This window comes from Copadichromis virginalis, linkage group LG6 (genome assembly GCF_057382275.1).
Source record: "Copadichromis virginalis isolate Kocher_CV1m ecotype Utaka linkage group LG6, C_Virginalis_male_GT1.1, whole genome shotgun sequence".
Lineage (NCBI taxonomy): Eukaryota > Metazoa > Chordata > Actinopteri > Cichliformes > Cichlidae > Copadichromis > Copadichromis virginalis.
In genome coordinates, this window is record NC_140623.1 from 36883848 (window position 1) to 36910263 (window position 26416).

General features: G+C 40.5%; 2 protein-coding genes across 2 annotated transcripts; both read right to left on the reverse strand.

Moving 5' to 3' along the window:
- Nucleotides 1-1370: 1370 nt before the first annotated feature.
- On the reverse strand, nt 1371-14443 carry pi4k2b (phosphatidylinositol 4-kinase type 2 beta). The gene is made up of 11 exons (XM_085460279.1): nt 13903-14443; nt 9339-9490; nt 8754-8834; nt 8449-8568; nt 8129-8260; nt 7094-7247; nt 6771-6838; nt 5520-5622; nt 4423-4556; nt 4262-4321; nt 1371-2720 (listed from the first exon to the last, which is right to left on the reverse strand). The coding sequence occupies exons 1-11, from the start codon at nt 14255-14257 to the stop codon at nt 2547-2549; spliced, it is 1533 nt and encodes a 510-aa protein (XP_085316405.1). The 5' UTR covers nt 14258-14443; the 3' UTR covers nt 1371-2546.
- Nucleotides 14444-16424: 1981 nt separating this feature from the next.
- Nucleotides 16425-18372, reverse strand: LOC146708403 (cysteine-rich protein 1). The gene is made up of 4 exons (XM_085460281.1): nt 18023-18372; nt 17059-17153; nt 16892-16946; nt 16425-16793 (listed from the first exon to the last, which is right to left on the reverse strand). The coding sequence occupies exons 1-4, from the start codon at nt 18063-18065 to the stop codon at nt 16783-16785; spliced, it is 204 nt and encodes a 67-aa protein (XP_085316407.1). The 5' UTR covers nt 18066-18372; the 3' UTR covers nt 16425-16782.
- Between the last annotated feature and the right edge of the window lie 8044 nt (nt 18373-26416).

Genomic DNA, 26416 nt, shown 5'->3' on the forward strand with positions numbered 1-26416 from the left:
AGCAGAAAAATAACCCTGAACAGACATCAAACTAGTTTTAGAATGGATAAAACAGGTGAACATCAAGCTTCTGGAATGGCCCTCCCAAAGCTTCAACTTAAAGCCAATTGAAAATGTATGGATTATGCTTAAACACCAAGTCTATTCCAGGAAACCGACCAAATATCCAGCCAAAATTATGTCAGAAGTTTGTTGATTGCAACCAAGAGCGACTTGCTAAGGAACATTTAACCAAATATTAGTGGGTTGTGTGTATATATTTGACCCAGTATGGATCAGATAAAAATAAAAAATAAACTCAAACTTGACTTTTGAAGTCAGTAAAGGTGTATGCTGTACAATCATTCCACCGTGGATAAAGAGCCGTTTAAAAAAGCCCCAAATTACCAGGACATGCATGCCCATGAAGAGTGTATGTAAACCTTTGACCACAGCTATATATACACACAAGCAGAGTACAGAATCATACGTTTGGTTATTATAGTGTTTTAAAAGACCTGGTACTCTATTTTAGAAGACTGCCTATTTTTTTTGTGGTGACTTGAACCCATTAACCTGAGGTTATAAAGAAAACTTTCCACATGAGGGCACTGTTGTGCAAGGCTCCGTGTCACACTACTGCTAAGATGACGAGACATCCTGGTAGTATTGCAACAGCTCTTTTCACATTTTATTTCCTCTCCAGATGTGTGTCGCTTCTTAGCGAGAATGTGTGGTGACCTTATTCAGCTGTGCTTCACATCTACCACCACCTTGGTGTATATTGGTTTGAAAACCTCTGCTATACAAAGAACACACGCCACAATTTCAAGGCACACCTGTAGGAAATATTCTGTTTCTCGTTTGAATGACATCACTGACATTCTCGATTGGTCAGATGAACCCGGGCACCTTTTTGTTTTTTTGCTTTACAAAAGGCCCCATTAGCTTGTAATCTTAAACCGCTCCCTTTGTCACTTTCACACTATTAAACATTTTCCATGGCTCTGGTTTAGATCTTGTACCTTTGCAATCGGCAAAGTTTCTCTCAGAAAACCTTTAATTGCTGATAACCTTTTTAATAATTTCTCAAGCTAAAAATTCACTGATTTCAATATTTCGCGTGTGAAGATCTGTTGTTTTTGTTTTCATCCTTATTACCTGGATATCTTTGGGCTTTAGCAGGTTGGGTGGGAATTACTGTTGACATCTTTAATCTTAAAGTCAATAGGCATTAATCAGGTGCATGAGAACTGTCATCCTGCAGATAGAGCTCTGCTGAACATACCTTTGTCACTGCTGAACTCCAGCTTGGTGCACTTCATTCTTTATGCCTTCAAATTAGCCTTTTCCTATAAACTAGAACATGTACTAGTGACAACTACAAAATACTTGATTTTGCCAAATTTTATTGTTTTTTTTAATCTGTTAAATATACAACTTATCCCATATAGTTGCAGAGTTGGAATAAAAACTTCAAGATGCATACATAAGAAAACAGAATGGCATCAAGCAAGTCTCCTCAATTTAGTTTTTCCTCTTCACAGAGTACAATATAAAAAGCAAGGAGAGTTGCGACCCCCCCCATGCCAGAAGATTCAAGAGAAAGCTGCTTACCAGCAATTAAATACAAGTCAAACAACAAATACATTCATAGTAATGAGAAGTCTATTTCTTACAGAATTCTCTTGTACTGAAATGTTTAGGAGCAAAATTCTGTGTATAAACGGTAAACAGATTACATTCAAGCGAAGTGTTTATTCGCAGTCCTCCACTTCCTACAAATTCAAGTTTCAACAATTTTCTTGTCTTGAAGCTCTTCAATATTCCTTCAACAAAGACTTTGGCAGCACTGAGAATTGAAGACACTGTCTTTGTTTAACACGTGGTTTTAAAGCTGGGTAAAGTGTGTTTTGGCCCAGCTGGGTGGAACTGGTCAAACACTTCCAGCAGTGTAAGTGCACATCTATATTTCACTAAGTAATCCTATAAGGCAAAGCAAATATTTTGGACTTTATCCCAGATGAGGAATAATGTCGACCAAGAGAAACTTCTTTAAGATTCCCAAACACTACCAGGACCACTGTGCTGTTAGCTTGTGGTATTTAGGTGCTTGCTCTTTGGCCATCAACGCACTATATTATCGAGAGACCTTCAGTAGGTAGCTTGAGTGGTTTGAAAAAAAAAGAAAAAAAAACAACTTTCAGCTTCCTAACAATAAACAAAGCCCACCTCTGTGAAAAAGCTGATTATCTAATCAAGTTGCCATATAGTAACCACAAACAGCCCCAAGGTCTCTCTAGGAGACGGCGGTATGCTAATCTCTCCAGCTCCCACGGTTCCCTGCACTCTCCTCAAATGAGGAATTGGCCTCAAGTCAATTTCCTCACAAAATATTTCTCATCTTATTTTCCATCATCACCGTATCCTTCTTCACTTCCTTCCTGCCGAGGACAAATATGAACAGTTTCCAGTGTAAGCTTCTCTCTCACTTTCTTTACGTCAGGAGTGATGTGTGGACAAAAAGCAGATGCTTCTCCTCTGCTCCCCTCGTCATCCTTCTCTGACTACCAGGAGGAAAAGAATGGCCGCTTGCAGTGGAAGGTTTGTGTAAACGCATTCCCCAAAGTGACCACACGACCTTGGCCACCTGAGCGGCTGCGCTCCACTACCACCCGAGGCATCTGAACCAGTTGGAGGGGGCTCTTCCCGTCCTTCAACGCCTGGGTCAGGTTCAACACCTGGGAAAAGACGGTGCATTAGTTGTGCAAAAGCAACTCGAAGTTTTTAGAGAATATGCAAACAACTTATTGGAAATATGAAACAGTCTGTGCTTACATATTATGCATGTGACATGGCTTTGATAAAGGACAGTAATACATAAAAACTGCAGTTATTATTAGCTACTTTCTCCACAGCCAGGTCATTTTAATATCTGACAAAAGTTAAATAATTAACTAAAAGTTAAAATAAATAAATAAATTACAAAACAACTGCACTACAGGACAAAGTCTTGAGCCATCCCTCATTTTGTTATATTTTGCTTGGAAAATGGGAAATAAGTGCAGTGATCAGTGAAATGTGCAAACATGTGTGGAAATAGCACATGAAGCAAACACAGAAATGGTGAAATTCTGACAAGCTTGCAAATTTAGTACAAGCACCTTTATTCTTCAAAACAGGCTCTATTTTAGTAGTTTTCAGGAATAATTCTCCAGGCTTCTTAACATTGAAGCTCTAATCTGGACGTTACCTGATTTTCATCCATTTGTTTCCTGCCTCTGTCTCACACTACTTCAATAATATTGAGGTCCAGGCTCTGAGGATACCAATCCATAACTGATAGCATTCTATTATGCGTTTTCTACCCAGGTGTGCTTTCACTGCACTGGCAGTGTGTTTGAGGTCAATGTAATGCTGCAAATAAGCTACTGCCAATCAAGGCGCTTTCCAGATGGTACTGCACAGTACTTTTCTGCGTTTATAATTCCATCAATTCTGACAAGATCCCCCACACCACTGACGGAAATTCAGCACCAAACTATGACAGAGCCTCTACCACATTTAACAGATGCTGCACACATTCACTGCTGTACCTCTCTACTGATGTCCTCCATAACACTCCAACGACACTGACTAGAACTTAAAATGTTAAATTTACATTCAAAATTCACAAGACCCGTTGTTCACAACAGGTTGTTGTACAAAAGTCCAGTTCTTGTGTAACTTGGCATAACTCTGCCTTTTCACCCTCTTTCTCTTCTTTAAGAAGGGCATCTTTACAACAGTAGATGGATCAATTGACGGGTCAGATGTTTATCTCAGGTCCTTGGGTCCTGTGTTATGCCTTTGTTGGATTTATTCATTTTTCTTAAGGACATGACTTTAAGCACTTTAAACCATATTAAAGAATTCCAATAGGGAAGGAGAACAAAAATACAAAGAATTGAGAATGACTCAAATCCTGCACAGTATTGTTCACTAATATAACATGTGTTTATTATTAACTGCTTGCTGAGAGAAGAATAGAAAGACTGAAAGGTGAGACAGGACAGTGGCTGCAGATGCAAAATTAGGGTAAAATGTGTGGTGAAGACGTTACAGAGCATACAAAGTGACAGAAAGTAGGCCATGAGAGGAGAAAGGAGAACAAGGTAGGATATAAAAGGAACAGGCAGAAAAAAAATAAAATAGAGGACAGAACAGTACAAAGTTTAAAAAAAATGACTAGAGGAACATTAAAGTACTCATTAAAAATAAAAAATAAATTACAAAAGCTCACCTGTCCTCTCATGACGGACATCTGTCTCTCAAACATGGTTTTGTCAAAGCCTTTATCTGTCTGAAAACAGAAAACGACTGATATTAGCTGATATCCTGCAATTAAGAATTCAAAAATCTAGAAACAGATTAAAAAGGAAAGCTTATGAGAACATCTCATACCTTGAACATCTCATAGAGGTCCTCACAGAGATCCTGAACAAAGTTCATGTCAGAGAGGCGGGACAGCACAAGGTCTCTGGTCTCCTGGGAGAAGGGTACCTTGGCCTGAGGAAGCCATGCCCAGTGGAATGGATCTGTTAGGGGGACAACACAAATGTTTCCGTCTGTATAGCCTTTCACTGTCACTGAACCTATAACTATCATTGTATTTGATAATAAGGCCACATGTAGGATTGTTTAGTGGCCTAATTTTTCTTTACAGTTTTTTTTTTTTTATTGTAAAAAATTCTTTAATTCTTGCCAGAACACAGATGACAAGATTCTACCATAAGAAGAAAAGGACTGAAATCATCCAATAGCAATGAGATTATCAGAAAATTAAAGGAACTGTCTGTGGCAGTGTCCAAAGGTAAAAATCATACCATCACATCTACAACTTACTAATTGCAACACTTTATCAAGTTCACAGATTAGTACAATTTTACAAGCTCTTACGTTAGTTTTACATCTGGAAAAAGCCAAGCTAGTAAATTCCTCCTATTTACAACCTTGGTACTAAGATAAGCTAATTGTATTGTCTAATCTGGACAGCGGGTCTAAAAGTAGTATACATCTCAAAAAGTATGCAAATAAATCCCCTTTCAGACATGCAGTCCCCTCCAGTAATTTCATGGTATCTCAATGTTTTGTCTTCAAGTACAATGAAACTTGTGGTGCAATATAAATGCATTTGTGCATCACTCAGTACACAGCACAAGTCTAAACTGCATGCAGTCACAGTGCCTGGTTCTGATTTGTAATGAGAGTAAGACTTTTAGCTGTGACACATTTTGCAAGAGAGATCTCCTAAAGCCCACGTGAACAAAGAGCCGGGTCAACCATCAATCACTGTGGCACAGAAAGATACTTTAAACACTCAAATAAAAGTGCCTTTTCACTTTGTGTTTTTCAGAAGGTTATGTTGACAATACCCTTTCCTACAAGTGCAATGAGTCTTTTTAATGAGTCTTTACATGAAATCGCACATGTAAAGGGGCCCTCTCATTACTGTCACTGACAGAGATGGTGAGCAAAAGTGAAATAAGTGATAAACATACAGGCTCTCCATTCATCCGGGTGTTTAAAGGGGAAGGCCAGGCCGTTGTCAATTGCTGCAATCTTGATGCAGGAGTCCTGAATGTTCTCTGTCCATTCTGCATCCTGCAGCATGAGGGAGAAAAAGATTAAAGACCTCGAATTCATTAAGTGAGTAAATTATTAATGACTGATGACCAAGTTGGTTATTGATTGAGGGGTGATTACTGCCACACATAAATGACAACTTTTGTCATTTATCGGCAAATCGAAAATAATGATTGATGATAGGTAACAAAGACGTACATCAAGTTTGTTCCATGCATTTGTGAGTCTAGTTTGCACATACACAGAAGCAAAACCAACATAAGGTGTGTTCTGGTTTAAAAATATATAAGTGTTCATGTCTGTGAAGGTTCTCAGTCATCCAGGTCATCGTAGTCAAAGGAACTTGCAAAAGAAAAGCGTCTGGACTTCTTTAAGTTGCTTGAAGACGTTTCACCTCTCATCCGAGAAGCTTCTTCAGTTCTAAGGTCAAATGGTGGAGAGAAAATGGGTGTGGGTCCCAGTCAGCCAGAGTTTCGGGTGTGTTCATTGTGAAACATGGCCCCACCTTATCATGCGAATTCCTGAGATCAGATGGCCCAGGATGTGAGTGGGCGTTAAGGCGTCTGGGAAGGGATCTCAAAACTGGATTATAGATGGCAGACAGTTGGTGTCGTAAACCACCGCCTCTGTTCAAAGATGGTCGCTCACAGTGGACATAGATGGCTTCTTTCACTCCTCTTTCAAACCATCTGTCCTCTCTGTCCAAAATGTGAACATCGGCATCCTCGAAAGAGTGTCCTTTATCCTTAAGATGCAGATGGACTGCTGAGTCTTGTCCTGTGGCGGTGGCTCTTCTGTGTTGTGATAAGGTGGGGCCAGGTTTCACAATGAACTCACCCGAAACTCTGGCTGATTGGGACCCACACCCATTTTCACACCTTGGCTCAGGCGATTAGAGGATCATCAGGGGGTCCTTTTGTCCCTCTGTGGGGGGTTACTCCCACTAGGTTTATATCTGGGACTCTCCACCATTTGACCTTAGAACTGAGGAAGCTTCTCGGATGAGAGGTGAAATGTCTTCAAGCAACTTAAAGAAGTCCAGACGCTTTTCTTTTGCAAGCTCCTTTGACTATAAGTGTTCATGTGTTTCAACAGAGTTAAGCGAGGTGAATGCGTGCTTGGTGAACAGTCTGAACACACCTCTGTCATGTGGTAAATTACCTCACCTTTTGTTCTTCTCCCTCTCCTTCTCCTGGTGTCTCGTACTTGATCAACCAGTTGTCATTCCCTCGATCTAACAAGGAAAACAAACATAAACAAGTTTTGATACGCAGAAATGAGAGGGAAGACAGAGCGATGTCAAAGATAGCAAACAGCTGTTGTGCGCAAGCATATACTAACTTAAAATAAATATGAAGATCAAAGGAATTTTTATCATAACCAGTGTATAACTAAATCGAAATAAAGCTGCCAACACTGTAATGAGACTACAATGACTGATCACTTCAATTTAAACCATTTATCGAAATGTTAACACGTGCACGCCTACCTGTGTTTCTGATAACATAGTCCAGCACCACCAGCCGCTCAAACTGCGACTGCAGCTGCTTCCTGATATTCTCTGGCAGTGGTTCTGCCTCAAAGCGTCGCAGCCAGTAGTCGGCTTCACGATAACCCTCCACAAACAGCTGAAATGAGCCCACCTGGTAACACACAGAGGCGCATATGGCATGAATGCAACTAACATACCCATTAAAACAAAACACTGTATAGCAATGTTCACTGCTCTGAGAACAGTATGTAGACAGTTTAAATGGAAATGATGTGGTGTGCAGTGATATTACAAGTGAAGCTGTAATGTCGAAAGGCTGAAATGTCAGCTGTGCCTGACAGTTGAAAATATGCAGTCAGTTTCCTCATATTTACTTCCTCGAAGACACTTCAGCTATGTTTTCACATCATCTTAACATCCACATATCTTTAGATCACCCACAAGACTGTCTCACGTAATAAACAGCCAGGAATGAAATACCTGTTATACATGTTTTTGATTAAAAGACAAAACTGATATACGATTACAGTTCACAATACAAGAGATAAATATATCCAGTAAGTATTACAGCTCCTGAAAAAGAACATGGCTTAAAGCAGAAACAACATTTATGGTTCTGATGGCCTTTTATCTAAACACATTGTTCTTCTTCAACACAAAAATAGTGTGGCATGATTCCTTTTACCGTTCTCTACCATCAGTGGCTATTCTCAGCCCTCCACTCACTGATGCAACAACTCTTGTATGTTATAGAGAAGCAGTCAGTGTACATATGAATAGAACAAATCTGACAAAGAACCTATTAACAAATATTGAAACAAGAAGATTAGAATTTGTTTTAACCAGTATGAGTATAGGTTTTCCTGCATGTGGCTGTGTTTTTGCACAAATACAAAGAGAAAGCAAGGAAGCAAGAGGAGGAAACGACACAGGAATGAACAAGAGAAAGGTCAAGATTCCAAGCTCCTCATGAATTGCTTATAGTAAACAAATGGTGACGTTAGACTGTGACGGTTTAAAAGTCTTTGGTACCTTGGGTGGGAGGCCCACTCTGTGGAAGCGTCGCCCCACTTTGGGGACTTTCTCTAGGGCGTACTTCTTCCCCCTGGACTTTGCTCTGTCTATGGCGTTGTAGTGGAATGTCTCACTGGCCAAATACACCACCTGATAAAATTTAGATAACACTGGTTTACTTTGAAACTGTGACCACTGCTGAACAGAAAGAAGAGCACAGAGACCCTAATCAAATCCAGATTAATTCAAGTGTTTACTTATACTGGGTTTTGGAGATTACATGTTATTAATTCAAAAACTCTACAGAGAAAAAAAAAAAAAAAAAAAAAAGCACACACCTTGGTTTTTGGCACCACACCAAGACAGAGTTTGGTGTCAACCAGTGAAGCAGCAGCCTCTGACAGATAACCCTGGTTAGGTAACAAGCACCCTCGGCCAAAACAACATGGACAGCAAAGCTAACAACAGAGACAGACATGGGGGAAGTTTTACAGATGAGGTGTTAATATTACCCTACTTTTTTTTTTTTTTTTTTTTTTAATCTTACTCACTGTGTGCAGCCATTAAAGTAAAATGAATGACAATATATATCTTAATAACTTTTCAGATGTTTAAAAAAGGTGATACATGTGACAGAAAGTACCTTGTGAAAGTATTTGGTCCATTTTGGATTCAGATGACCATAAGGTTCCTCTGACTTTGGTTTAAAAACACCAATGATTTTCTGTAAATAAAAAACAAAACAGAGTGATACATTTGTTTTTTTTCTAAACTTGCAATCTGACATACAGCCCAGGTCAGAAAACAGAAAGAGTGAGAACTAATTTTACCACGCATATTAGTGTTGCTTCAAGCTCCTTACAAGCACAATTAAAAAGCCAAAGACTAATAGTGTAACTATAAGCAACAAATGTAAAGCGTGAGGAATGCGTCTGACATCTTGGGCTCACCATCTTCCCAGTAATTACCTGTAGATGCCAGTGATCTGCTGTTATCAGCTGAACCATTGCTTTTTGAATAATTAAACAAGAATCATAATCCTGTGGATTTCCATATTCCTTCTTCCTAATTTACAAACTCTTATGATTAAAGCAATTAATGTTTTGAAAAAAGAAAAGATAAATGTTTGGAAATGTTGCTAAGCTACTGATTTATATTCTTCCTCCAAGTTTAGCCCATGAACCTTCCTTCGCTTGTCATGAATCTGTGTCATTTGTACCAAACGTACCCCTTTTGGGTCTTTGACAAAGTAACTCCCACTTGAGCCCTGGGAAATCCTCTCTGGAAAGACGCCACTCTCAATGGCTTGCTCTGCCCTTTGGATAATATCGGCAAACTCGGGGTCGTCAGGGAAATGGTTGAAATCTCCACTGTTGGTACCTAGAAGGGGAATAACTCAAGATTACTTTGATTTATTTTTACATTGTATACAACCAGAACTTGCTACAATTAAACAAATGTATTTTCTTAAGAACTAGAACAATAAGATTGCATTTACAATTACATGTCCATTGCAAAATATGGCATTAAGTAAACATCAAGAGGTTTCTCTGCATGGGTGTTATGTTTTGGTGTTTAGGACCATCAGATACCTTTGAAATGATCATGAATGAGTTATTTACATTATACATGCTGAAAAATCAGTGGTAAAAAAATAATAATTGCAATCTCCCTCACAGAGACTACTGTAAACTGTCCGTTACCTCACCCATCTCACCTCCTGATTATTCTGTTCTAGGCAGTGGGAAACTGGAAGTGTTCCCATTGCACACTGTGCAAAGGGTGGGATAAAACAGGTGGCCAAGTCTATCACAGGAATCACCCACAAAGGAATACACAAACACACATTTAAGAGGAATTCCAAATCGCATGCCCATATTTTGACTGTGTGTACACTATCACAGAGAATTTACCAACTAAACTTAAAAAAAAATTGGTCTAAACCAGTGATTCCGCCACTTGTTAAAATCTGGCATTTTCTACTGCCTTGCAGATCAAACGTCATTCTCTTGAAATCACTGCTCTCTGGTGAATAGTGCCAATTATTATTTTGATAAAGGTCCAAACACATGACATGGCAGATCATAAGTTCTCCTCCTTGCACAGGGCAGAACGATCAGCTGACAGAGACCCATGCTCTGTATCAGTCGCACTAAAGTCACAGTGGGATGCAAGGAGAGATAAAGTCACAGACATGTGGTAGGTGCTATAAAAACAGGGACAGGACAGTCAACATGCCAAGGGTGACCGATAAGGAGTAACAAAGATAGCTTCAAAGCTAGTTTAACTGTAGGGCCCAAGAGAACCTAATTAACACGAGGAAGAAAAGAAAGAGTGATAAGCAAACGTTACATAATTAATCTGGATTGTTTAAAACAGTGAATACTTGTCAAACCTAGTCTGACCTAGTATGGCCCAATTACTCCTGAACAAATACATGAAAAGTACCCAGAATCATATGTTAAAAGTCAAACTCAATTTAACTTAACGGGGAGGTTCAGAAGCAAGCACGGTGGTTAGCACTGTTGCCGCACAGCAAGAAGGTCCTGAGTTCAATTCCAACATCAGGCCGGGGTCTTTCTGTGTTTGCGTGGGTTCTCTCCGGGTACTCCGGCTTCCTCCCACCATCCAAAGACATACAGCTTGAGAGGATAGGTTAATTGGAAAATCCAAATTGCCATTAGGTGTGAATGTGAGCGCGAATGGTTGTCTGTCCCTGTGTGTTGGCCCTGCGACAGACTGGCGACCTGTCCAGGGTGTACCCCGCCTCTCGCCCTATGACAGCTGGGATAGGCTCCAGCGCCCCCCGCGACCCTGAAAAGGATAAGCGAATGGATGGATGGGGAGGTTCAGAAAGTAAAGTGACTAACCAAGACCTCCTCATTACAGCACAGTACTCGCACCCTGCAGCCAATTATCTGTTAATGTTCCGGTAGCATACTATGCATTACTTTGATGCGTCAAAGGTATTTTGGTGATACAGTGGGGAGCTATCCAACATTAAGATGAAGACAATGTTGGATAATTCCTCCCACCCACTCCATGACATGCTGGTCAGTCACAGGAGCACGTTCAGTTAGAGACTGAGATTACCAAAAAGCATTACTAATAAAGTATTCTGATTAGGTAGGTGTTTATCATGTTGTGGCTGTAAGATAACTCAATAATTCAATAATAAGAAGAATTTAGACAGACTGATCTTTTCCTTGTATCTTCTCAATAAATGCTGCAAAGTTTCACTCTGCGTTTATATACCACTCTGCGGGTCATCGGATTCTTGGGGTTTTCTCCGCATTACTGTAGTCTTTACCTTGCAAAATAAAACAACTTGAGACAACTGTTGTTGTGATTTGGTGCTATATAACTAAAACTGAATTATTTGAAACAGAGGTTTAAGCTAGGCTGCACCTGTGTTTCATGCTCCATTTGGTACCTGCAAAGCAAACATCCTACTTTAAAAAGAATTTAAACTGTGCTGCAAATATTAAGCAATTTTATTGGGTAAATACTCCCATAAATTTCTGATCATGCTGTACGTGCACAATCTCTGAAGGCTAAGCTCTGAGTGGTTTTTGTGGATGTGGACCACACTGGGACAAGATGTCTGGCCATAAAGGTAACTCTGATCTCTGGAAAAGCTGTCCAAAAGTAATGACTTAAAAATAGCTCCATTTTGACTTTAGTATAAAAATCTTAACATAGTTTTAGATTGTGCTCTAAAACAGTAAATCTCTGATTTACTGTAAGGAGTTTGTAATCCAGTTCTGTGTGATGCAATATTTTATCTTCATTTAATTCCCAACAACAGGTCAAAGTGTGCTCAATCTATCATCTTGTATGATGACAGATCTACGCTTCCTGTGCGCAACCCTGGTGCTTATAGTCTGTGATAAGATCACTGTGGTGTATTGCTGCAGATGGCAGTAATGGGCCTTGTATGTCTTCCACTTCCCATTAGCTTCAACCTGTAGAAAGCCAAAGTAATAGTATATGCGCATATAGTACTTCCTTTCTCTCAATTTCCGTCTTCATCATCTTCAAACACTGTACTGGACTACAAAGTGTGTCTGCTAGCACAGGGGCATTATGCATATTTAATATCAGCCTCTCAGATGTCCTGGTCAACTAATGGGGCACACACAGCAGGAGTGTACCTCACTTATAACTTCAGAGACCTCCAATAGACATGCAGAGCACAAAGTGTGTGACATGGCACAACACTGGACTGTGAAAAGTGTTCTATAACTATATATTTAAGTTACAGCAAGCGCATAAAATTGATACAATTTGTCTTAAACGCTAAAACTGTTTCCCTCGAGTTTTGACAGTTACATGATAAAATGCTTCAACTTACTCAAGTTTATCAAAATGAACTTTACATAAAGACTATAACTATAAATAAACCCTGCGTGCTGTTTCTAGGCTCTTTGGACTGGTGACAAAGAAGGCAGCAAAAGATGGCATACGTGATGAAAAATAGAATACATTTATGGACGCATGCAAATTTTTACCAATTACTTTGTTAAAAAAAAAAAAAGCACTATTGCTATTTGGTTAATATTTCCCATGACACGTAAAGCAGAATTTAAGAGCTACAATTCACAATTAATTTACATGATATTTTTAAATGGCACAAAGTGCAAGAGAAACGGCTCTTAGTCAGTATTCTAACAATAATCTGTAAAACAGTTTTGTAATTTTAGAGGAGAAGATTATTGTTCTACAAAGGCCACAAGTAATGGAATGCCAACACTTGCCATTTAAGGCTCAGACTCTACCTGTGGCCTAGATTTCTGGCCATAATAGGACATGGATCTGAACAATAGATCTCTGTTGGGAGAGGCTGAATAACAGAAATGAATACAAATGCTCAGAATTTGTTTTGCAGAGGGAAAAAAGGAAAAAACAAAAGGTGGGCGGTATGAGGGGGAGTGTTGTTAAATCCAGTGAGCATTTAAGTCAGATTATGCCGCTTCCATAGCGACTAGGTCACCTTTTTCTTGGTCTTTCCCTGCATCCCCCACCCCACTTCTCATCATCCAAAACAAATCTGACAGAAACTTTAGTTGTTCCTGCTGGACAATCTAGTTCACAGCATAGCCTCAAATAATTTTATCACAACAAACATCTTACAACAGACCAGAATGTTCAAAAACCTCCTAGCTTGAGGAACAAAGATAATTTGGATGAAGGAGGCAATGATGTCAACCAGGTGGGCAAGAGTTCAATGGATGAGGCAGACTTATTTATTATCCTGTAAGTATTATAAACTGTTTGTTTGTTGTTGTTGTTTTAAAAACTTTTTTGTCATCATATTTGTAGCCTTGATTCTGTCTTGATTGTCAGACTAAAATATGGGTGATGACAAATTGAGCAGAAAATACAGACACGATACAGACTGCACACCAAGCCTTCAGTTCACCAAGTGCTGTGGAGAAACCGGGTACTTTTTTATGTAATGTGACACCAAGTTTGTGCTTTTTTAAAATTCTAATAATAACCAAAGTGTTGGTTCTCCAACAGCCTCAACAGACCTTAAGAGAGACCCAAACATTAAAAAGCCGCGTGAAATGCTCACTTCAGAGAGCTTACATAACATATCTATTTGACCACGTTGCATTACCTGTTATCACAACCGTAATCAGCCTGAGTAGGCAGAATTTTTCCAGAGCCATATGCATCAAATAACAAAATGTCAGAAAAGACATAACCCCTATGAGTATCTGAGTGTGGCTGTCTATTTATTAGTTTCATATACAACCATTTCAAAGGCCGTGATTTGAAACACTTACCCGGGGAGGCTAAAGCATCTTTATCCGAAGACGAGCTGTGCCTGTACCGCCTGCTTCGCTTTTCTTTTACACCTCTCGGAGACGACGAGCTTCCTGCTAAGCACGGTAACAGCAGCGCCTCTTCGCCGGAGCCCTCTGTCTCTAGTTCGGTCAACACGCTTTCACAAGAGTCCGAAATACGTATGGCACCACCGGGGTTCGCCCCAGTTGTCAGACCTATCCGGTTCCTGTCAAATAACACCTTTGGAGGGTCTATGGAGTGAAAGTTAGACTCCAGCACTGGCACCGCTCTTTCCCCCGTGTCCAGCACTGGCTCGCCGGTCTCTGTCTCTGTCAGGTCGCATTCTGACATCATTCTGACTCAGGCCCTAATACATACAGTTAAATATATATCGTATTGACTCAACTTCGTTTCGAGCTGTCAGCTTTTCATTGTAAGAACACGGCATGTATCCAAATCAAACAGCTACTGCTTTCACTCAACGATATGTCCACATAATCCATGGAGACCGTCTCCTCTGCTTCCTAGTTAGCTAGATGCGCATGCGCCACACAAAACGACGCTGCTGGCTATGAGTTGCCTTCAAGTACAGCTTGGAAAAGCCGAAGAAATTCAAAGACGTGAGCGAGCCCCCGTGTTTCAAATTCCCGGTTGACAAGTACACTCGAGAGCTTTACATCATTACTTCTGTTATTGCCGTGTGACTAACGTAGTTGTCAATTTGCAAAGTCAGAGACAGAAACAAAAAAAATACAAATTAGGCTGTAGAACATGTCGGTCTATAAACACGTACCTTCCTACGCTATTTATTAGAGATTAGCTATGTTAAGTAGACCTGCTATCAAGATATCCTTTTCTGACCTGGCATTTATTTATTTATTTGCAAAACAAATATATTCATAGTTTTGTCCTTTCTGTCTTCTTCTCCGGTGCTTGAAGAATTTCAAATTCATGAACTGAGTTAGAATTATTGGCACATGATAGGGCTACGTTAGTATTTCTTTTGTTTTATTAAAATGCATTTTCTAAGCTATTAATACAAAAATACTCTGGTGGTTACTGTAGTGGTTACTGTGCAGGCTTTTCAACTGACTCGACGCAGTCCAGCAGTTTTATTCACGGCCACTAGATGTCAACAATATTACATAAATGAAAATGGTTGCAACGCATCGCCTCACAAGCAAAAATTGTCTAGTCTTTATACATTTTTTAAAAGTTACTGTAAAATACTTAAATACTATTTTCAAGTCGTCATCAAGTGTCATTGTTTGAAGTGTGGCAAGCATAGTTACTGGTTTAGAATGCCTCTGAAGTTAATATTGGATCCACACATGGGCCTTTCCCGCTGCCACCTCATGGTAAGATAATGACATTTTTTATTTAGCTCAATTTTCCAGTTTCGACCCAAGGTGAATTAATGCAAATTGAATAACCTCTGCATTAACTTAGCAAGGCTTAATATGGTAATTTTTCATCCCTCTGTTTTACTTTCCCCTCTCTCTCTTCCTGTCTCGCCTATAAATTCAAGCTCCCTCTCTTTTCTTTCAGTTCTGTCAGTGCCCCTCAATCACCCAGTGGTCTGCATAGCACCCACTCATCCCTCTGCCACCCTTCCACCTATAATTCTGCCCTTCCACCACCACCCGTCTCTCTAATAAGGGAGTGTAGCTGAAACACTTGCAAATGAACAGTCAGCCAGCTGGTAACACAGCAGTCATGTGATCTATCAAGGTAGGGGGTTAGAGGGTGAAGGAGACATGGAAGGTGAGAGAGGCTTGGTGTGCTTGGGATAGAATATGGATCTGGAAAAAGGAGAAGGAGATGGACAGTTTTAAAGGCACACTGAAGGCTAGACAGGTATATCTCTGCTTACTCTTTGCTAGATGTCATAATAAACCCTCTCTCCCTTTGTCCATCTCCTCTCTCGATACTATTTCTTTTTCAGCCTCTTCACCCTTTATTTCAATATCCATCTCACCTTCAAGAGCAAACACCTGAAATGTCACTGGAGTGACACATGACACTCAACAGGAAAACGCATCAACCACATCTCTGTTTTGTTTTGTTTTTTCATATGCGTGCCAGTGTGTGTTTGAAAAAAAGAGAGCGAGAGCGTGTGCATCGAAACTGTGCACTTCACCCACCACTGGGTGACAAGCTCCTGCAGCAGTGAAGGCACACTGCAGACACACTGCTTGCACGTGCACGTGTGTGTGTGTGTGTGTGTGTGTGTGTGTGTGTTTGACAGAGAGAGCCCCATGTTTGCCTCACTGTAGCACCCATTCCAGTAGATTCTGCTGGCAGAAGATCTAGTTTACCCTGCCAACAGCAACCACTCTTATCCATTCCTGCTCCTTTCCCCTGGCGGCTTGATGGGGGAGAGAGGGAGAACCCTCTAGCCCAACTAATTTTTTACATGCATCTGTATTGTTGGTGATTAGAGTTTTTATTAGTTTGTGAGGGAACACAATCATGCCGCATGCCCAGAAATCTAAAAGTGTAAGCCCCTGATTGCAAAGTCTTAAAAACTTAGACATCTACCAGAATTTGATGCTGCAACATTCAAAAAATGTATTTATTTGCACTGACTCACACTTTTCTACATCCAAATTAATTTACATTACAAAAGTGAACAGTCACATATACATAGCATTGCCTAGTTCTACCACATTTATAAATATTTTAATTCGTCAAAAGGGAACAAAGAGAGCTCACTCTGTCCTATAAGGTTTACAGTATATTCCGGTCCTTCATTATTATTTATTCACTCCTTTATCTTTTGCCTTATATAAACCGGATCTTTTAAATGTCAGCATTTGTTCATTTTTGCCTCATCCTGGCTTTTGTTGAGGGGATATACTGTGCCACACCGACGTCAGTTACCTGTTACCTGTTAAGAAAGATTTACACAGAGAAAAGGCATTCAGAAATAGCGTGTGGTTGGCCAGTTGTGCGTGTTTGTGTTTTCATACTGAGATGGCAGTATACCTCTCGGTCCAAACATCTTCAGATAGCAGTGTGTACAGTATGGCTTCTCATCATACTGAAACACAACGAGTAACACATATTTATAGCATCATCCTACTCATTCAGTAAACTGCATTCATATTACTTTCCTTGAATACTTAATTGACTCAGTTGTTGTCCTTATATACCTCAGCATGTTGTCCAGGGGTGAGCTGTCTGTTACACTTCTGACACTTCAGACACAGAGGATGGTAGTCTCTCCCTAAGGACCTCTTCTTCTCACCTGCACCAAAGGAAGAGATGGACTAGCTTAATGAGAGGCAGGATCGGATATTTTTATTAATATTTAATTAAAAAGTCAAAAGGATTTTGCATCTCATACAATTTCTGATAACACAATGTCTGGATTTCATGTGTCTGGTTCAGAAGTTACAGACTATTAGCCTCATCAGTGCAAGTAGGCCAGAGACTGTGATGTTGAACTAAAAGTAGGGCAGGTCACATCAGAGAATTTGAACTTAGCTGGTGCATGAACAGGCGAGAAAAACTAACAGCAAAAATAACAACCAAAGAGGAATCTAACTGGTGGTTTGAGTCATTTTGTGGATCTAATGGCTAGGCCTGAATGTGGAAAAGGACTTGTTTAAAAGAGAGGGGAGGTAGGGAGGAAACCCAAAGAGCAGTGCATGCTCGTTTGGCTAGACCCACATCCTGTTGTTATCATGGATACGAGTGTGTGCATTTGTGTGCATGTATGGTTCAAATAAAGCCAAAAGCCTTAAAAAGAAAGAGTGAAATGCCTTTTTTTGTCCTCTAAAAAGAAAATAGATAACAATTTTGCATTTAAGGAACATATTGATATCATTGCACTTTGTCTAATGTAGATAATAAGACTTTGCAGAAAGAAAACAAAACACAAGGTGAACCTCAATCTTATGTTAACTCCAAAAAATGCCCTTTATTAATTTTATTACACCTGGTTTCACCTGTTCATTATTTGTGCTTTATTTCAGATTTCAAGTTTTATGACAATGCCAAACTGATCTGCCACAGAGATGGTAGACAGACAGATAAAGAGCGTGTAAAGCAAGTGCCAGACAGAAAGAGGAAGACAATTGCATCGAGTTTAAAAATTAAACAGGTCAGACTTACCAAAGTAGACAGGCTTCCCGCAAATTGGACAGTAGCCTACCATGATAGTATCTAATTATTTATCAGTATATGCGTTTATGTGTGCACCTTTTTAGTCCACAGTGTCCTATGAGCGAAATCGCGTGAATACGGGTGTGAACTGAAAAGTGACAGGAAAACCGTTAAACTGTAGACATCTCAGCATCTTGTGCAGTCAAAACCAGGATGTGGTGAGACGTCACAGGAAGAGAGTAAACTTTGAGATTTGAGCAGTAAATGGTGTCATCAGTGGAAAAACTAGAGACAGGTAGTTTGTCTCTTTCATATATATGTGTGTGTGTGTGTGTGTGTGTGTGTGTGTGTGTATATAATTTGATCATTTTACATATTTTAAATCACATTATTTTACAGTGAACTTTTCATATCTTCATATACTGTTTTGCGCACTCATCTATAACACTGTAAAGAGAGAAAGAAAGAAGGAACAAAAAACATCTGTCACCAGCTCAAATTCCCAGCTACCTTCTCCCTTTTCGTGCTCTTTTCACCCTCTTTTCTAGATTAAAAACAAGGATTTGAGCTCCTGAACTGAAAAGGGAAACTTGACACTTGTGCCTTTCTTTTCTTCTTTCTTTCTTTCTGTCTGTCTTCTTTCTCTCTCTCTCTCTCTCTCCCTCTGTGTGTGTGTCAAATACTCACACACACCTCCCGCTCACTGACTCACACAGACACCATACACCCATTTACACACATACATGCACTCACCAAAAAGGCCATCCTTCTGCTCAGTGACATCACATAAAGAGGCTGCAGCCAAAGTGCGGAGGGAGAGTCAGGGTGAGGCTGGTCTAGTGGAGGGACAGATGGGGCTGGGCAGCGGAGGCAGTTATCCCCTAGGGATAGGTGATGGAAGCAGACCTCGGGAGGGACAGGGGTGAGGAGAGATGAGCGAGACAAGGTTGGAGACAGTAGCCAACTACAGCTCAGCGGGGACAAAGACGATGAACTGTGATGAACTTTGTTGAGTGCAGAACAAGGCCACTGAAGTCACTGTGGAAGACAGGCAAATGTCTGTGTGGTTCGATTGCTATCACTGTCTGGGCTTATACATGGCTGAAATAGATGTTTAGCAGCATCAAGGACCAAAGACCAGACTCTGCAAGAGCTTCTTCCCCCAAGCAGTCCACTCACTACCACCAAAGGACTGATATACACATACACCTCTACAAACACCTTACAATACTCACCAAAAGACTCAAAAACAACAAAAACTTCCGCTAATCCACTACGAACTGGACCTGGGAACAATATGCTTATTTTTACACTCAGTCTCATAGTTGCTGAACACATATCTAAATTATATTATATTTGCACATTTTCCATCTTGCACATGTCTTCGCCCTGTCTTGTCTACAATATCATGACAATAACTTCAACCTGGTATTCAATACCTACTGCACAATACACTTTGTGTTGTCTCTGGACTGTCTTTGTTTATAGTTATCATTATAGCATTGTATAGTTACTACTATAGTATTGTATAGTATTGTATAGTTAGTAATTAGTACCTTTTTATCCCTTAATTTTACCAAAATTTAGCATGTTATTTATTTGTAATTCTTAGTTTTATATCTCTTGGAGATATATCTTTTATATACTTATAAATGCACCATGAGGGGCTTGGGGTGAAACAGCATTTCGCTACGTTGTATACTGTGTATACTGTGTATACTGTTGTATTGACAATAAAGCTCTTGAATCTTCAATCTTGAACTGAATCAAGGAGTATCCAGGAAACTATGGTGATGGAAGACTTATTCAGATGGTTTAGTTAATTAAGAGTACTTCAGAGCAAAATAACTCCATGTACTTTTTACTTAAGTAAAAGTTAATTAGGAATAATTAAAAGCTAAATGTTTCAGACACGGGGAGCATTATGCCATAAAACTGACTAGTTGTTTCTAATCCTTAAGGGGAATTCCACCAGCATACACATGAAAATCTATTTAAGGTCTTAGGGGGTGCTGCTACATATGAAAAAGTTTAGTGATGCTTTTTGTAGCTCTAGAGTGAGTAACTGAAATGTGACAAATTCTCTCCAGTGATATCTTTAAATTGAAAATTAAAAAGTGCAGGTGCAAAGTCAGAAAAAAGGGTGTTTTGTGCAGCGCACTCCTACTCCCCGTTCAATAATACATACATGTGCAGCTGCTAAAAGGGCCAAATATCACATTCAACTTAACAGTCAACAACTGTTCACTGTTAAGTTGCATTGTAAGATATGTTTGCGGTTGTTCTTCTGCAATAATTTTGACAAAAACACATCTTTTCTACCCTACATTCACAATTTAGATGATAGAAAAATGTTGTGGATTAAAAAAGTCCTATATTTGGAATATAATGCAAGAGTAAATAGTATATAGACACATGCATTCATATGTATTTTCAATACATAGTCAATGTTTTACAGTAAGTGTTTCTTTTTCAGCCTTTAGACGTGCCGAAAACATCTGCAAATCATTACTGCAGCTGATGAACTTCTGAAAACCATGGAATATATGTATTTCATCATTTGCATATTTACCGGCATCCCTCTCCTGTGTGTCATGCTTTGCAGAGGGATGGAATACCAAGTAGGTATTTCATCTGACCAGCTTTCCCTACAGGATAACCTATCATGTCTCTCCATCAGCATTCATTGTGTGTGGACAGCGCTTGGAGAGCTACATCCTGAATTAGAGGCCTGTATGCATGCAGTGTTTTTTGATGCAAATGATGATGTGCTTTTAATAGAGAGCAGATTTTGAATATGCAGAAAGAAAGAGAGACCGTTGTCATTAAAGCAAGAAGAAGCAAAAGATTTCCACAGGTTGAAATTGCAGAAAATTTAATACTGAAGGAAAGGGGATAGAATTAGGAAGAAAACAGAAGTGGAGCATGGAGAAACAGAAGTAATGTAATTGTGAACTAAGGAAAAGAAAGGAAAGAAGTGGAAAGAAGAGAGGAGGCGTTAAAACCACATTTCCCAGTGGATCTCTTGGTGAGGCTATGCTGAGAAAACTGCCAAAACTCTTAACAGACACATTCCCGTACTGGCAAGCACATATGCATGGTTCACTTCTGCCAAGTCATATGAGATACACCAACACACTGGATGGAGAGATGTGGGAATATGGTGTGTATGAAGTGAAGGATTTACAGTAACATTCAGTGAGTGGTGGAAAGAGACAGAGCTTGGGAAGACACAGAGAGAGAGGTAGAGAAACACTGGCTTCTCTCCTCTGTGTCCTCTGGTGGGTTGGATCTTGTATAGGCCAAACCCTCCGACGCCAGCTTTGAGAATTGTATGCAGAGGGGTGGAGGGGACACAGGAAGAGGCTCAGGAAAGAAAACGGCTGGAAGGATTCCTTCTTCCCACACATAAATGCACTCTTGATCACATGTGCGTACACATGAACGTACAGTCACACATATACACAGCCAAAAAGAGCCTTTGGAAGGATTCTTTTTTCCCCACTCACTCTCACACACCCACTAGTCATCACGTTTCAGCTCTTGGCATCCTTCTTTCTCCTCAAAGCCCAGAATATGACATGGCTTTAGGGTTGCATCTCAACTGCATACACATAGTCAGCCTCACAGTACAAGACATATGGCAAAGAAAATCAAGCAGCATTTCAAACATTTGACAAATGAAGATAACCAAAGGACCACATGGTGATTTAGTTGGTGGTAACTCTTTGAGGTGCAGAGAATGCCTTTTTGTTTTTGAACTTGCCTCTTTTCATTGTTGATGTATAAATATCAGTTTTCAAGATGAATTTTCTTTGCCTCTTTGATAATCACTAGATTGTTAAAGAAAGGGAAACAGCTCACGCCTTTGTAACCAAGCCAAAACTAAGTCTCTCACCCTTTGCTGTTACAAGCCTTTCTGGTGTGCATTTGGAACAGTCAGATGGATATTTTGGTTGCTTGCACTGTGGTGTGGTAAGCCATTCCTGGGGTGTGTTTTTCACAAATATCCTCCTCTGTGACAGTCTTCATGGAGTCAAACAATCTAAAGGCTATAATCCTCTACTAAGGGTACGAGTGGATGGAAAAGTCCTTGTTTTTCACTCATAATCTGGCAAAGCCCATAAGTCCCTTCATGCCTCTATGCAGTGATATGATTATAAATGGCAACTATTACTACATGATTAGTAGATGTGAGTGGCTGGGTCAGTCAGTTTTCATTCTGTTGTTTTTCTTTTTTGTACATGAGTCTTTGTTGTGTGTACATCAGCGACTGACTTATATTATGGTACCATAATGTGTGCACGTTTAAAATCTCCATAATGTAGTTTTAAGGTGAGTATAAAGTGAGTTGAGGATAGGAAAGTAGTAGTTGTGGTTAAGGTTAAAGAAAGTCATTATAATGTCCTCTGAATTCATGGGCTCGTGACAACCTCTGTGTGTGCGTGTGTGTGTGTGTGTGTGTGTGTGTGTGTGTGTGTGTGTGTGTGTGTGTGTGTGTGTGTGTGTGTGTGCATGAACAGTAAATTAAACAGATGCCAGTATTGCTTAGGCTTTCAATTCTCCATAGGGCTTATAAACAATACCAGTCCCCCAAATGTCTAATGTCGCTTCCAAAATGCCATCCCCGCACATGCAACAGACTGAGTACTAACACACACACACTCACCAAAAACTGAACATGATGCACAAGACAGCAAAAACTGTTGTGATAGCAAACTTCAAGAGCTGTTTAACAAACTGGAGTGAACAGATTTTTATGATGTTCTTCTTTGTAAGCGACAAGTTGGTCAGTCAGTTGATTGATCCTCCTCGTTTTGTTTAAATAAACCTAAGATATCCCAATAAATGTTGAATGGCTTATGATTTTGTTTGTGATTACATGTACAACTACAATTTTGTTGTACACGTACAATGACAATAAAGGGCTATTCTATTCTATTTTATTATTTTTCTTTACATATCTTTGCTGGCTTTTTCTCTAGTCCCATCATAGCCTAGCTAAAATAATACAACTGGTCGATGGATTTAGACAAATTTTGGTGCAGATATTTATATCCATCTCAGGGTGAATGGTCAGATTTTTCCTCTGGTCCCATAATAATAATAATAATAATTCAGAAAATTTTCTAATGTGCACCTAAATTTGGTTCATAACTAAATACCTGACACCCCCCCCCCCCCCCCCCCCCCATCCCCATTCCCAGCAGACTGTGCTGTACTCTCTGCTTAGAATGTTTTCCACTACCATAAAACATTACATTTACCCAGCAAACATACCCATGTTGGCCCACAGTGAGTAGCTGTGGGTGAACTGTAGGGCTTTGTGGACAGGGCAAACCCACACTTATCCCACACAGGCCCAAACTGAGTGTGCCCACATGGGGCCCATGGCAGTTTTGCCTTTGGGACACCAGTATTGGTTATGGGCAAGCCTACTGTGGACTTCCACAATGAAGACCAGTGTGGGGCCACAGAAGTTTTTACCTTTTAGGTCCCCATAAAGGTTTTCTGTGGGTAACCTATTGTAGGCTTGCACAAAAATTCCTCACTGGCCCCTCCATGCCAATGAGGCACATACAGGCACCCACTGTGGGCCATTTAGGTCTGCCCTCAGGGGCCCACACAGGCCTGGAGTGGGCATGTTTGCTGGGTAGTGTCAGGTTAACAGAACTTTTAGCATGCCTAAACTTCTAGTCTTGTATTGTTACAACAACATGACAGTTTGATGAATCATCCAGCATTTGAAACTTTTGTAGTAGCGGTAGTAAAAAAACAAAACAAAAAAACCCACTGTGTCCAGCTTCTGAGCCAGCACTGTGAAACCAAGCTTTGTTCACGATTACAGAATTCAGTTTAAATTATAGTGGGAACTGGATGCTTTTCAAAGTTACAAAATAGGCCAGATTTCATTTAGGAAAATGTCCTCTACAATAATGCAGAAGATATTTTAGATATTTCTTTTCTATTTAATGTTGGAACCATGACAAACATGTTCGTCTTTGCTCTAAACATTTCACATAAAAATATCACCTGGCTGACAAATAAAGACTGTGGATCCAGTCAGAGCAGGTGGCCTAAGATGACTGGCTACCTATTAGCACAAAAAAGAGGAAAACTGTTAGAAATAGATAGAATAGAGTACCTATATACCCCAAAGGGAAAAGCTGCCATGAGCTCTCAGTCACTAAGTAGGGTTCTGACTGCACAGTGCTTGGTTCTCAAGGCTGGTCCCACCTATTGTTTAGATCTGCTTTAGGAAACAGTAAGGCAGGCAGAAGGAACGAACCTAATGTGTTGCTTCTTGCCTGTGCATTCTTGGCATAGCTTGTTGCCCTTTTCATTTTTTGACTGTGATTTTTTTCCCTCTTGCTTTAATAGTGAAGCCAAGGGTCCACAGCCAGCCAAGTCCCACCGCTCCAGTCTGGCTAAGCCACAGAAAGCCTGGCCTCCTCTACTCTGCTCTCTCTGTCTCCCATTCTCATCATATGTACTACAATATGTACCCCTCTCTCTTTCTATTTGTATGTCAATATACCTCCTCTCTTACGTCTCTTTCCTTCATGTTTGTCTATACTGGTCAGTCTGTCTTTTTGTCTCATTTTCTCCCCTCTTTCTTATCTTGTTCTCTTCAAACACATGCACACAGACACACACACACACACACCACCCTCTCTCCCTGCCTGACAGTCTGTCACAGCCAGCGGACTGGTTTAGCAGGCGGGGTTCAGCTGGGCTCCACAAACACATGGCACTCAATCTGCCTTCTTGTGTGTGCTGGAATGGTATTTCTTTCTCCGTGCTGTTTAAAGCTTTCTGTTTAATCTTCTTTTAATTTTATGGACATGTTTAAAAACAGTCAAGTATCTTTATGTTACACTGTAGACGGGCAAATGCGTACTTTTGTAGTGAAATTTATGTCTAAGGTTGGGGAGTTTCTCATACACAGGTCGTTTTAAATATCGTCGTTGTCACGTCTAACCTTCAAAAGCTGATTGCATAATGCTTAGGTAACACTGATATGATAAATGCAATGACGCGTCATCTAAAATTTAGTTGCTCTACAGAAGACATTTGGTCTTTTTTCAACATGACTGCAAGAGAGTTTGGATGTATCCAAAAGAGGCAGTGTAGACAATTTGCTCCTCTCTGCGTCTCAATTATAGATCAAGAGCCCCTTGTGTGTACAAAAAACAGAATTCGCCAACTCAAACAAAGCCTGCTTCCTCTTCTGCTCTGCTCTGTTCCTATATGATCAGCACCATTCATTCCGCCACTCAGACAGGAATCTAATTAGACCAGAATATCAACATTAAAACCTATCTGCCCCCCTCCATCCTTCTCTCGCTCTCTCTCTTTGTTTCTCTGCTCTTCCCTACAGCTGGTGAGAGTATGGTTTGTGGCTGCCCCTCCCCCAGGTTTTGAACAAGCCAATAAGAGAGCACGTCAGCAAAATACCCCCCCCCCCCCCCCCCACACACACACACACACAGACACACACACACACCGACACACACACCATCCCTCGGTTTCCCTTACCACCCTATCCATTTCCAATCCCATCCCCCAGAGCCCTCTCTACACCCCATCCCCCTTTCATACCACCCCTAACCCACTTACTCATCCTGCCTCCACCCTCCCACACACCCATGAGACTTCCCCACCCTCTCCACTTTCTCACCCGTTCTCACCCTCCGTAGTACCTCCATGGTCCTCGTCTTCTCCATTCCTTTCACTTTTCTTCTCACTCACCCTTATTCCTGGACACCCTTCCTTTCTTCTATACTCCCTCCCCGTCATTACACCAACTCGCCATTATCCCCATCTCTTCTGTTTCCCTTCTTTCCCCCACCTTTCTCCCTCCCTCTCTTTCTCTTCTCTGTCTACTGTGGCCTTATCTTATGAATATCGGTAGCACACTGGGTGAAAAATTGATCCTCCCCGCCTGTCTGTGGACGCTGCCACAGCGCATTAGCCTGCGTGTGATGTGTGTGTGTGTGTGTGTGTGTGTGTAAGCTTGCTGCTTGTGGGAGACACAGAGGGAGGAAGGGAGGAGTGAGAGGAAGGAGGGTAGGAGGGATATTTGCATATCATCAAAGTAGGAAAAGGGAGTGTAATGAGGAGAGAATATGTGTGTGTCTGTTGGGCGTATGTGTGTATTAGGCCTGTTGTTGATGGGTTGGGCTTCAGTATGTGTGAAATGAGAGAACAAGACCAAGGGAATAGGGTATAGGAGGCAAGATAGACTCAGATGGCGTTAGATGTGTGTGTGTGTGTGTGTGTGTGTGTGTGTGTGTGTGTGTGGGTGTCTGAGAATGAGAGGACAATCAGAAACCACGTACAGTTTTCCTCTCACATATCATTCTTCTTGCTCCCATACCCCCCCCCCCCCCCCTCCCCAAC